Source organism: Trichomycterus rosablanca, chromosome 6 (assembly GCF_030014385.1).
Source record: "Trichomycterus rosablanca isolate fTriRos1 chromosome 6, fTriRos1.hap1, whole genome shotgun sequence".
NCBI classification, from domain to species: Eukaryota; Metazoa; Chordata; class Actinopteri; order Siluriformes; family Trichomycteridae; genus Trichomycterus; species Trichomycterus rosablanca.
The window spans coordinates 50,671,873-50,684,317 of NC_085993.1; the positions used below are offsets into that span (position 1 = coordinate 50,671,873).

At 42.2% G+C, this 12,445-nt stretch overlaps 1 protein-coding gene across 1 annotated transcript; it reads left to right on the forward strand.

The window, feature by feature from the left end:
- Window positions 1–727: 727 nt before the first annotated feature.
- Window positions 728–11,882, forward strand: pgm1 (phosphoglucomutase 1). The gene is made up of 11 exons (XM_062998033.1): window positions 728–1,001; window positions 2,984–3,146; window positions 3,514–3,657; window positions 4,855–4,980; window positions 5,141–5,331; window positions 6,150–6,304; window positions 6,405–6,520; window positions 7,023–7,158; window positions 7,891–8,074; window positions 10,215–10,349; window positions 11,514–11,882. Exons 1-11 carry the CDS (start codon window positions 756–758, stop codon window positions 11,601–11,603), a joined length of 1,686 nt encoding a protein of 561 aa, XP_062854103.1. The 5' UTR covers window positions 728–755; the 3' UTR covers window positions 11,604–11,882.
- Window positions 11,883–12,445: the final 563 nt, after the last annotated feature.

Below are 12,445 nucleotides of genomic sequence, written 5' to 3' on the forward strand. Positions count from 1 at the left end.
TCTTGCTGAAAGTGTACTAATAATATCCGCTGGATTGTAGAGCACCTCTGGGATCTTAGACTGGGATCTGACTGGGATCTTAACTCAGAAACACCCTTGGATCCCTGTCCGGCAATCCTTTGTAGATGGGTGAAAATGGCAATTATATCCATTTAAAATCAAATCCACAACACAAGAAAGTGTGTAAAACCTCAAGGGATTTATATTCTTTTCGAATAAACAAATAATTAATAGGGATGGTAAATTGTTTGGATCAGGATGGTAAATAAGAGTGGTTCCATGAGCAAGAAGACAATACTTTTTGTCATTTTTGCTGAATATGTAAAAATAATATCATAGCCTGTGTCAAGGGGTCCCATAATTTGAACACAGGAGGGCCTAAGAGAAAAAAGATTGAGAACCCTATAGCACAGCTGGGATCTAAGACTTGGCGCACCTCTGGAACACCCTTGTTGGACAGGGTGCCAATCATTCACAGATTGGTAAAAATGGCCAGATCAAAATCAAATCCACAACACGGGATTTGAATAATTTTTCGAATGCACACATAATTGGAGGGTTTGTTTTGTATCTTGAGCTAAACCTTGAAGAACCACACCAGCCATAGACTGTGCGCAACTTTCCCTTTAAATGCCACCGAGCGGCGTGATTGTCTGTGGGCGGTGGCAGAACGAACCAAACCAGTAAGTGCATGTTGGGAGGAGGCTACGCTGCACTACATCCCGGATCACAGCTCGCAAACTTCTGGAGCAAACATGGTGAAGATCAGTGTAGTGAAGACCAAACCGTACAGCGACCAAAAGCCAGGAACCAGCGGTCTGAGGAAGAGGGTGACAGTGTTCCAGCAGAACCAGCACTATGCTGAGAACTTCATCCAGAGCACTATATCAGTCATCGAACCCTCGCACAGGCAAGAAGGTATACTGGTGGTGGGAGGAGATGGACGCTTCTTCATGAAAGATGCCATTCAGCTCATCGTGCAGATCGCTGCGGCCAATGGGGTCAGTAGATGCCAATATATATGAATGCATGCATGAATGTATACATGGATATATGCAGAAGCATTAACACTGCACTGGGTGCTTTCTGCAAGCTTGTGTCTCCACCAATGCCAAATGACCTTTCTGTCCACAGACAGTACCACCTTTGACATTTCCAGAGCCGCTCTCATGTTTCTCCCAGCTGTTTGGAGCTCATAGCCCTGTATATGGTGTAGATGTGGCTCTCCACTGCAGCATTCAAGCCTTATAAAGCGAAACGAACCTGCTTCTACGTGCCATTAAGTTCTAAACGCTTCTAAATGTTTGTTCTAAATGCCTCTGTAATGCCCTACATATGTACACTACAACGGCTGTAGAATGCACACTAACTAGTGCACTTCGTGTTGTGTGAGGACATTCAGGACTGACCCAGTGCTTCAAGGATCTTCCGTAGACTGGCTGTCTCTGTATTGCGCATGCGCGCAGGAGGCGTGCCTGCTGTCACGTTTCCCTTCATCGCTTCTTATAAACAAATAAAAATTGACTTAAATTGACTAAAATTAATATAATAACCTTCTAATGCTCAAAAGTTTATTGTTCTTACTTTTTGACGCTATTTTATTAATGCAAGGGTATTAACACTGAGTCTTAAAGTAGGGCAGTTGTAGCCTAGTGGTTAAGGTACTGGGCTAGTAATCGAAAGGTTGCCGGTTCAATCCCCACTACTACCAGGTTGTCACTGTTGGGCCCTTGAGCAAGGCCCTTAACCCTTAGATAATATCCTGTGTCAGTACTTTAAGTCACTTTGGATAAAAGCATTGGCTAAATGCCATTAATAAATAAAGGTATTAAACTAGTAATCAAAAGGTTGCTGGTTCAAGCCCCACCACTGCCACTGTTGGGCCCTTAAGCAAGGCCCTTAACCCTTAATTGCTTAGATAATATCCTATCTCAGTACTTTAAGACACTTTGGATAAAAGCGTCTGCTAAATGCCACTAGGCAGTTGTAGCCTACTTGTTAAGATACTGGACTGGAAAGGTCACCGGTTCAAGCCTCACCACTGCCAAGTGGGGCCCTTAAGCAAGGCCCTTAACCTTCAACTGCTTAAATTGTATACTGTCACAGTACTGTAAATCGCTTTGGTCTGCTAAATGCTGAAAATATAAAAGATGTAAATGATATTAGTGCAGTTGTAGCCTTGTGGTTAAGGTACTGGATTAGTAATCAAAAGGTCGCTGGTTCAAGCCCCTCCACTACCAGGTTGCCACTGTTTGGCCCTTGAGCAAGTCCCCTAACCCTTAATTGCTTAGATAATATACTGTCTCAGTACTTTAAGTCGCTTTGGATAAAAGTGTCTGCTAAATGCCGTTAATAAATAAAGGTATTGGCCAATTAATCGAAAGGTCACTGGTTCAAGCCTCTATACTACCAGGTTACCACTGTTGGGCCCTTGAGCAAGGCCTGTAACCCTCAATTGCTTAGATAATATACTGTCTCAGTACTTTAAGTCACTTTGGATAAAAGCGTCTGCTAAATGCTGAAAATGTAAATGTAAATAAAGCGATATAAAAGAGACAATGAACGAATGAATGAATTTAGTCATCTTTTAAAGACAGTAAAAATTCAGCTATTTGAACAGGAGTGAAGAGTCCTGATGGCTGATACAACCCAGAAAATGACCGTTAAGGACCCAACAGCGATAAGCAGTGGTGTGGCTTGAACCAGCAACTTTCAGATTACTAGTCCAGTATCTCAACCTCTGAGCTACCAAAGTGTATTTAATAATTATATAATTGTCCATCAAATGTGCTGTAATGGTCATATTTAGGTTTGTTCCTATAGAAACTCAGCCAGGGGTGTGCTAACTTTTGCATAATACTGTTATTTTACACTAGAATTTCTTTAACATGAATAACAGTGTACAGATTTGTCGTTGTTCTCTGATAATTTTGTGTCTGTGTGTTACACCGTTTGGTGATTCCTCATATTTGTCTCTTCTCAGATTGGCCACCTGGTCATCGGTCAGAATGGAATCATGTCTACGCCCGCTGTGTCCTGTGTGATCCGCAAATTAAAAGCCATCGGTGGGATCATTCTGACAGCCAGTCACAACCCTGGCGGCCCCAATGGAGACTTTGGCATCAAATATAACACCTCAAACGGAGGTACAAGAGTCAGTATGGAAATGTTAAGGGAGTTGTAAGGTTGTTGACTAATTATTATGTGTTCTAGTAGTAGTTTTGCAGTTGTGAATTTCTGCAGGTCATTCTAGCTACATACACATTCACACATGGATGGATAAAGCTGGAGTACAAGTTCTATTCTAAAAACCTTACACAGTGTGAATCCTGTCCCGTTACTATAAAGCTCATCCTAACTGAGTGTCCAACATTTAACAAAGAAAGACAAAGATTACACACGCCTTAAACAATAAGAGACACTTAATCAGGAAAATATAAAAAAGATAGAACCCAGTAAAAAAACAATGTGTAAACACAAACACATTCTAACCAACCAAAATGTCTTTTTCAGGACCTGCACCAGAGGGGATCACAAATAAAATTTTCGAGATCAGCAAAAGCCTTCAGGAGTATCGGATCTGCCCAGAACTCAAGGTGGATTTATCCACTATTGGCAAGCAGACATTTGAGGTGGAAACGTTCAAACCCTTTACAGGTAACTGGTCAAAATCCCTTCTTTCTTCTCTTCTTTTCTCTTCACTTCTCTTCTCATCTCTTCTCTTGTCTTGTCTTCTCTTCTTGTCTCTTCTCTTCTGTTCTTTTTTGTTCTCATCTCTTTTGTTCTTTTCTGTTCTCTTCTCTTCTAATCTTTCCTCGTCCCTTTTCTTCTCTTCTCTTCTTTTCAACTCCTCTCTTCTGTTTTCTTCTTTCGTCTCTTCTCTTCTCTTCTTTTCAACTCCTCTCTTCTGTTTTCTTCTTTCGTCTCTTCTCTTCTGTTCTCTTCTCTTATCTCATCTCTTCTCTCCCCTTCTCTTGTCGTCTCTTCTGTTCTTTTCTGTTGTCTTCTCTTCTGTTCTGTTCTCCTCTCTTCTCGTCTCTTCTCTTCCCTTCTCTTCTATTATTTTCTCATCTCTTCTGTTCTGTTCTGTTCTCATCTCTTCTCACCTATTCTGTTATGTTCTCTTATCTACTGTTCTCCTGTTCTGTTTTACTCTCATCTATTCTGTTCTCGTCTCTTCTCTTCTCTTCTCAAGTTCTGTTGGTTAACTTTAAGCCTCTGTAACCTGTTTAGATTATTAGCTGCATTTTTTTTAATTTAGTGCAATCATTGTCTTATTAATCAGAAGTTTAATTTTAATCTAATGTTATTATCCTTTATTTATTTGTATAACTTAATAGATGAACTTCAAAACTTTAAAACACAATCCTTTGTTTATAAAAAAAAAAAAGTAATTTTATACAAATCCAGTTATTTAAAGATCTGTAAGCCTCAAAAAATTTGCACTGTATTTTAGTTTCCATTAATCAGGCGGAACGGTGGGTAGCACTGGGTTCGATTCCCAGATGGAGAGGTCCGGGTCTTTTCTGTGTGGGGTTTGCATGTTGTTCCCATGTCTATGTGAGTTTCCTTCTACAGTACAAAGACATGTAAGTGAGGTAAATTGGAGATATAAAATTGAACTATTAAATTACTTTATGGACAATAATGGATATTAATTTATTTGGTATGTTTATACTGGCAGGTTACATAGAAGGTTAGATAGAATATGCTCTGTATTGACCGAGATTTTAAAAATAGGTCTGTTCACTTGAGTTAATGTAAATGTTTGGTTACCAGCTATAACCAGAACTGTATGATTTGTTTTAATCTAGATTATTTAATAATTTATCTTTGTTTTAACGTGTGCTGTAGTGGAGATCGTGGACTCAGTGGCGTCGTATGCTGAGATGCTCAGAGATATCTTCGACTTTGCTGCTCTGAAGGAGTTACTCTCTGGACCTAATCACATCAACGTGCGGTTAGACGCAATGCATGGAGGTGAGGATTTAAAAACACTACATCTGCTTCATTAAAGGTTTTTAATAACAAGTGGCTTGAAAAGTGTCTCCAGCGTCAACCAGAGTTCAAACTGTTCATTCTATAAGCAATCTGTAGTGTGCAAACTATGGTACAGTAAAATATTCTTTCTCTTCGACAGTGGTGGGTCCCTACGTGAAGAAAATTGTGTGTGAGGAGCTGGGTTCGCCTGCCAACTCTGCCGTTAACTGCGTGCCCTCTGAGGACTTCGGCGGGCACCACCCTGACCCTAACCTTACCTATGCTGCTGACCTGGTCAACACCATGAAGGGAGGTGAATACGACTTCGGAGCAGCTTTTGACGGTGATGGTGTACGTCCTTAAAGTTTTCAGTCTTTCTTGTAAATAATTACCTACCTACCTACCTTTAAACTATTTTTGGGTCTCTATTAGGGGTCTCTATTAAACTTCCCATCAAACTTCTGTGCCGCCCCACTAGATTTAGTCTGCAGTCTTAGTACTGTACTTTAGTGTTTGGCTTGTTTTTATAGTTTTTCTTGTTAAAAATTAAGTTTCAATTGGATATTCTGAACATCTCTGTTTGAATCTCAGCTATGCTACCAGTCGGCTGGGCGCCATCTAGCAGGCACAACTGGCGGAGCCTGCAGCAAACTATAATTGGCCACCGTGTCTGCTAGTGCGGGATGGTCGGACTATGTGGGTGAGGTCTTCAAACTCTGTGTAATGACCCTGATTAGCAGATAGAGAGGTGCCTGTGCAAAGTGCATGGGTGAAAAGAGGTGGTCTGCAAGGACAAAACCCACCTCTGAGATGATCAGGGATCCCCCAGCAGCTGAAGACAAACTGACTACGCTAAAATTCGTGAACAATAGGGGAGACAATGCATCAATAAATAGGACAAAAATAATTTCTTTGTATTTTCCTCAGGTAATAAAGGTTTAAGAGAATTAACAAATCACAAATTCTTTATTTTATAGCGTTTTAAAAAGTGTCCCAACTTTTTTTAGAAATGGGGTTTATAGATGGTGATACCTTGCAATGGTTATACTGTAGAACGGTCATCTCTTATTCCTTTACATTTATTCCTATTCTTTTTATGTTTTTATAATTTGTACATAATGTCAATACATGTATTGTAAGACACGTGTTCCCTCTGCTGTTTACTTTAGGACCGTAACATGATTCTGGGTAAGCACGGGTTCTTCGTAAACCCCTCCGACTCTGTGGCGGTGATTGGTGCCAACATTACCTGCATCCCGTACTTCAAGAAGACCGGCGTTAAAGGACTGGCACGCAGTATGCCCACCAGTGGAGCCCTAGACAAGTAGGATCAGACCCTCAATATATAACCATCAAACCTAAATGATGTCAAAGATCATGTAATAATTATTATTTATTTAACAAACCATGTTTGTGTCTGACAGTGTGGCCAAAGAACTGAAGATGCAGCTGTATGAAACACCTACAGGATGGAAGTTCTTCGGGAACCTGATGGATGCTGGGAAACTGTCTCTGTGTGGAGAGGAGAGCTTTGGGACTGGTGAGTATAACATTCAGTTGAATTACTGTATACAGTGAAATGTTGGTCAGGAAACAATAAGCAGAAGGCAGGAATACCCTGGACTGGGTAAACACCCCACTATACAGTCATGTCAGTGTGGCCTGAACTTAGCACCACAGGGCGGTAGCACCACTGAGATTCCCTGGATCAAGAAATATCCTGTATGCTAGTAGCCATTTGATTTTCTTGTACCATTACTTTATGCTTGTCAAGAAAAAAGCAACTGGACACCCCACTGTGCTCACTGAGGCCCCCTAGTGGGCCTTGGCCCACAGGTTGAGAACCACTGGTATAAACAAACATCAGGTTGATTTATCAGCACAAACAGATCACTGAGACGCCGTATTTAAAATGTTATTGCCAAAAAAACGAAACGACAGACTAATAAAACATTAAAATTATGTTTATTATTGGATTTGCTACTATTTAGGTCTGTAGCTTTTTGCACTCAGTCTTTCTGACCTCGTCTTTTGTTTGCTAGGTTCTGATCATATCCGAGAGAAAGACGGCCTGTGGGCTGTTCTCGCCTGGCTGTCGATTGTGGCCACCCGGAAGCAAAGCGTGGAGGACATCCTGAAGGAGCACTGGCAAAAATTTGGCAGGAACTTTTTTACAAGGTGACCAATGCAGAGATGATAGGGTTTTTATTAGAACTGCTGTACTGTAAATTACAACATTCATTCATTTATTCATTCATTGTCTGTTTTACCACCACTTTATCCTGGTCAAGGTCATGGTGGGTCTGATTTATTGGGGCCAAATGCCACAATAAATGAATCTGACCCAAATGAATCTGACCCACCGTGACCCTGACCAGGAGTAAGCTGTGGTAACAGACATCGTATGAATGAATAAAGAAAGAACAAAGAACCAAATAATAAAATCAGAATTTCAAGAATAAAATATAGTGAAATTTTAGAAATAAATAAAACATAAAAATAGTAAATAAAATCCTATAAAAACCAAAAAAAAAAAGATATTGCACCCTGATATCGTTTTGAACTGTATGTAATTGTATGAATGAAGGTATTATGGTGCATGGATTTAGTTTGGACTATAGAAATGTAGATATTATAGATATTGCACATGGATTTAGTTTGGACTATATATAATTGTAGTTATTTCAAATATTGCACCCATGCAGTTTAGGATTATGTAAAAAGTGTAGTTATTATAGATATTACACAGAGATTCAGTTTTAGACTGTAAAGAATTAAAATTATTACAGATACTGCAAGTTGATTTAGTTTGGACTATAGAATTCAAATTATTATAGATATTGCACACAGATTTAGTTTGGATTGTATAGAATTGTAGTTATTGAATGATTTCCACTCTGACTCCTACAGATATGATTATGAGGAGGTCGACTCAGATGCAGCTAATAAGATGATCGATCATCTGCAGAACACCATGTTCGATAAAGCCTTCGTTGGGCACAAGTTCTCTTCGGGTGATAAAACCTATCAGGTGGAGAAGGCTGATAATTTCGAGTACACAGACCCAGTGGATGGAAGCGTCTCTAAGGGGCAAGTAAGCTAAGACCAGCATCATATTATGGGCAGATGTACAGTATAGCAGTGGTGAATGATTAAAGATCTGTACCAATTAGTAGAAAACTGTAAATAACTCAGTAATATTTAATTACCAATCATGTTACATTACAGAATTATTAGAGAATAGCGAGTGCAGAATACAAAAGCCAAATCCCGGACATTATTGGTCATTTGGAAATTCTCGGCGGGACGCATTTTTTAGGTCCAAAAAGAGGACGTTTGGGAGAAAAAAGACGACGTCTGGTCACCCTAGTATAATGCCTTGCTCAAGGGCACAACGGTGGCTGTATGACAGAGCCAGGATTCAAACTCACATCCTTTCGATTAATAGCCGAAGCTCTACCCACTAGGCTACCTCTGATCTATTTAGTCTAACACAGTGGTCCCCAACCACCGGGGTCCGTGTGTCATTTATTACCGGGCCGCACAGAAAAAATAAAGAATTAGAGCAGACCTGGGCATCCGGGCCGCGAGCCATCCCCAACCGGCCCCGCATGAGGTCAGTGGCAATTAAGAATCAGATGTAAATAAATGTACATCACACGTGCAATATAACAGGATTGTGGGTTTTTTTGACGGGAGCGCTATGAGCGCCATGTCTTTACATTTCCGCAGGTTTGGATTTACGTGTGTGTGAGACGAGTGTATCAGCTTCATGTGATGTGTCGCGACTTCATGACAGAGCTGAGCGCGACTGACAGAGACGATAGAGTTTTTAACAAGACATAAACTTCAAAAGTCAGTCAGGAGTAAAACTGTTTAAGGATCACAGTTTAAATCTAGGGTTTATATCGCCGTTACGGTACTGAACACAGAGAAATACAAGAACGATGCAGAGCGTCACATCTGAAGCTTCGCTAACTAAACTGCAAACCAACACAGACTGTTTATAACGTTTTACACATCCAGGACTGGAGCAGTTAAGATCAGCTTTGTGATCCAAATAGTAACAGCACTTTGTGTAAAGTTAATGCACATTTTGTTCACATTTGTTTTCAAGAAAGTTGAGTAAAAAGTGAAATGTTGATGTTTTTACTCTGCTGATTGTAACATCGACTCTTAACAGTAACAGCTTATCGGAACTGTAAAATTTAGGCAATAAAAAGAGATCTTATTAATATTGAGCAGAATGAAGTTCACCCTGTTGGTCCGGCCCTCCACAACAGTAACAGTTTCTTATGTGGCCCCTTGGAAAATGTAATTGCCCACCCCTGATTTAGAGATACATCAGCAAGGAAGACACTGCTTCCATTTCCAACACACTGGTGTTTATCGTCTCATATCACCCCCAGGGGGCAGCACGGTGGCTCAGTGGGTAGCACTGACGCCTCACAGCAAGAAGGTCCTGGGTTCGATCCCAGGTGGGGCGGTCCGGGTCCTTTCTGTGTGGAGTTTGCATGTTCTCCCTGTGTCTGCATGGGTTTCCTCCGAGTGCTCCGGTTTCCTCCCACAGTCCAAAGACGTGCAAGTGAGGTGAACTGGAGATACAAAATTGTCCATGACTGTGTTCGATATAAACTTGTGAACTGATGAATCTTGTGTAATGAGTAACTATCATTCCTGTCATGAATGTAACAAAAGTGTAAAACAGGACGTTAAAATCCTAATAAATAAGCAAACAAAAAATATCACCCCCAGGTGGAAGCAGCGTCTCGTTGCAGCGAAAAAAGCTAATGTGTGAGCAGTGTAGTTATTCTATTTTAAATCCTCCCGCCCCCGCCGGTCAGATTATATTTTATATGAAACCGGTCCATGGTGCAAAAAAGGTTGGGGAGCGCTGGTCTAACACACAGATAATGGAAGCATTGATATGCAAAAATAGTGGCCACTGCTGACATGATGATGACCTATAAAGCAAATATGTAAAAACATAATAAACCCATCAGCTTTAACTGACCTAATGCTTGTGCTGGTCAAGAATTGATGACGTTTGAGGTGCTGAGATCTTGAGCTCCTTAGTTCGAACTCAGCTCTGCTATCAGCCAGCCGGGCGTCTACACAGTATGTCGAACAAGCTCATGGTCAGGTGTCCAAATACTTTTGCAGTTCAACAGTGTAAAAAAAAAAATTCTAAAGAAGTATTCCATCATTCCTGACATGAGTTGTCTGCGTTCCAGGGACTGAGGATCATCTTCAGCGACGGTTCGCGTATCATCTTCCGTCTCAGCGGGACGGGCAGCGCTGGTGCCACCATCAGGCTTTACATAGACAGCTATGAGAAGGACCCTCAGAAGATCTATCAAGACCCTCAGGTATAGGACCCTGTAGTTATAATGTTAGGTCGGAACTTGAGAGATGTTTAGCCTTCCAAAAAAATCATTAATTCATTCATCTTGAATTGAGTCTTGGATGCTAATCAATTCAGTAATTACTTAGGCTTGTCAATCACAGGTCATCAGACCTGTAGCTGTGCGACAGGTCACCAGTTAGCATTTTTAATTCATTCATTAATTTATTCATTTATTCATTTATGTCTGTTTTATCACCTCTGTAACCCATTTAGGGTTGCAGGGGGTACAATTCACTGGACGAATGGCAGGAAAGACCCCCGACAGGTCGCAAGTCCATCACAGGACACACACACACCTCAAATTAACCTGACTGCATGTCTTTGGACTGTGGGAGGAAACCGGAGCACTCGGAGGAAACCCACACAGACACGGGGAGAACATGCAACCTCCACACAGAAAGAACCCGGACCATTCTGTCTGGGAATCGAACCCAGAACTGCAGCTCTTGTGGGGTGTTCCTGGTCTGCAGTGGTCAGTATCTATCAAAAGTGGTCCAAGGAAGGAATGGTGGTAAACCGGCGACAGGGTCGTGGGCGGCCAAGGCTCAGTGATGCACGTGGGGAGCGAAGGCTGGCCCGTGTGGTCCGATCCAACAGACGAGCTACTGTAGCTCAAACTGCTGAAGAAGTTCATGCTGGTTCTGATAGAAAGGTGTCATAATACACAGTGCAGCACAGTTTGCATGTTCTCCCCGTGTCTGTGTGGGTTTCCTCCCACAGTACCAAGACCTCAATGTGTCTGTATGTGTGGTTGCCCTGTGATGGACTGGTGACCTGTCCTAGGTGTGTCCTGCCTTTTGCCAAGTGAATCGAAACCAGTGCAACCCTGAATAGGATAAAACGGGTGGTAAAACAGACAATGAATGAATGAATGAATCTATCAGTGTATACAGTGCTGGCAAAACTGGCTTAGGGTTGGAGAAGTAGTAATCGGTCATGTCTGAGAAACTGAGAGACGCTTATAGTCCGGATTTAGCTGTGAGAAGCTTTAAGGGGAAGAAGATTTTCATGTGATGATGATGTGAAAGCAGCGCTGCATTAGACGGCATTAAAAAGTTGGATGAATTTCTGCAGAATTTCGACGTGCTACTTACTCATGTGCCGTCTGCTGTTTTGTCTTTATTAGGTCATGTTGGCGCCGCTGGTGGACATCGCTCTGAAGATCTCTCAGCTGCAGGAGAAAACTGGCCGCACTGGCCCGACTGTCATTACATAATCCCTCCACATCGGTCTCTCGCCCTGGATCCAGAACACGCCCGGTTCACTCGCCCAGCCAGCAGTGCCCTGCGTCATTTCTCATTGTAGCGTTTTCCATTCGGTTCTCGTGTCTGGTGTGTGTCTGGCATTTGTCTTCTCTGTGTTCTGAAGTGCAATAAAAGTCTGTAAAGGTTTACTGTGAATATGTGGCTAAACCGCAGTACAGCACAGTATTATGCACTTACTGTATGTTAGAATGTAATAGTGCGGAGTCTCTATTAAAAACGCCTACTGTTCATTTTTGCCTCTGTTTTTGGGGAAGGGGGGCATGTGTGTCCACTCTGTCTCCTTCTGCTGAGGAATACCTGATTGCATCCGAGGAGAGCATGTCGCTGCTCACACCCTCCTCATCTCGCCCATGCATGCTGCACAGGCGTCTCTTTCGCCAGTTAGGGTCCTTGCTCATCGTTAGAAGACCCCACCCACACATAGTCCGGTCGTCCCGCCCTAGCAGACACGGTGGCTAATTAGTGGCAATGCCGAGTTTCGAACCGAGGAGTTCAGAATCTCGGCCACCTGGGTGCCTACTGACTCACTTTCTAACACGCTTATTCTAATCAGGGTCTCTGGGGGTGCTGGAGCCTATTCCAGCTCCTAATGGGTGCAAGGCACGCAGAAACACCCTGAACAGGGTGCCAGTCCATCACAGGGCAGAGACACACAGCTGTAGGCAATTTTGTATCTCCAGTTAACCTGACTGCACGTCTTTGGACTGTGGGAGGAAACCGGAGCTCCCAGAGGAAACCCAGACAGGGTGGCACGTGGCTCGGTGGGTAGCACCATCACCTCACAGCAAGAAAG

What these genes read in the sequence shown, in the direction of transcription:
- pgm1 (XM_062998033.1), top strand. Translation starts at nt 756, where the DNA reads ATGGTGAAGATCAGTGTAGTGAAGACCAAACCGTACAGCGACCAAAAG. An exon ending in GTTAGACGCAATGCATGGAG is followed by an intron (nt 4,981 to 5,140) that starts GTGAGGATTTAA and finishes TCTCTTCGACAG; the next exon opens with TGGTGGGTCCCTACGTGAAG. An exon ending in AGAGGAGAGCTTTGGGACTG is followed by an intron (nt 6,521 to 7,022) that starts GTGAGTATAACA and finishes TTTGTTTGCTAG; the next exon opens with GTTCTGATCATATCCGAGAG.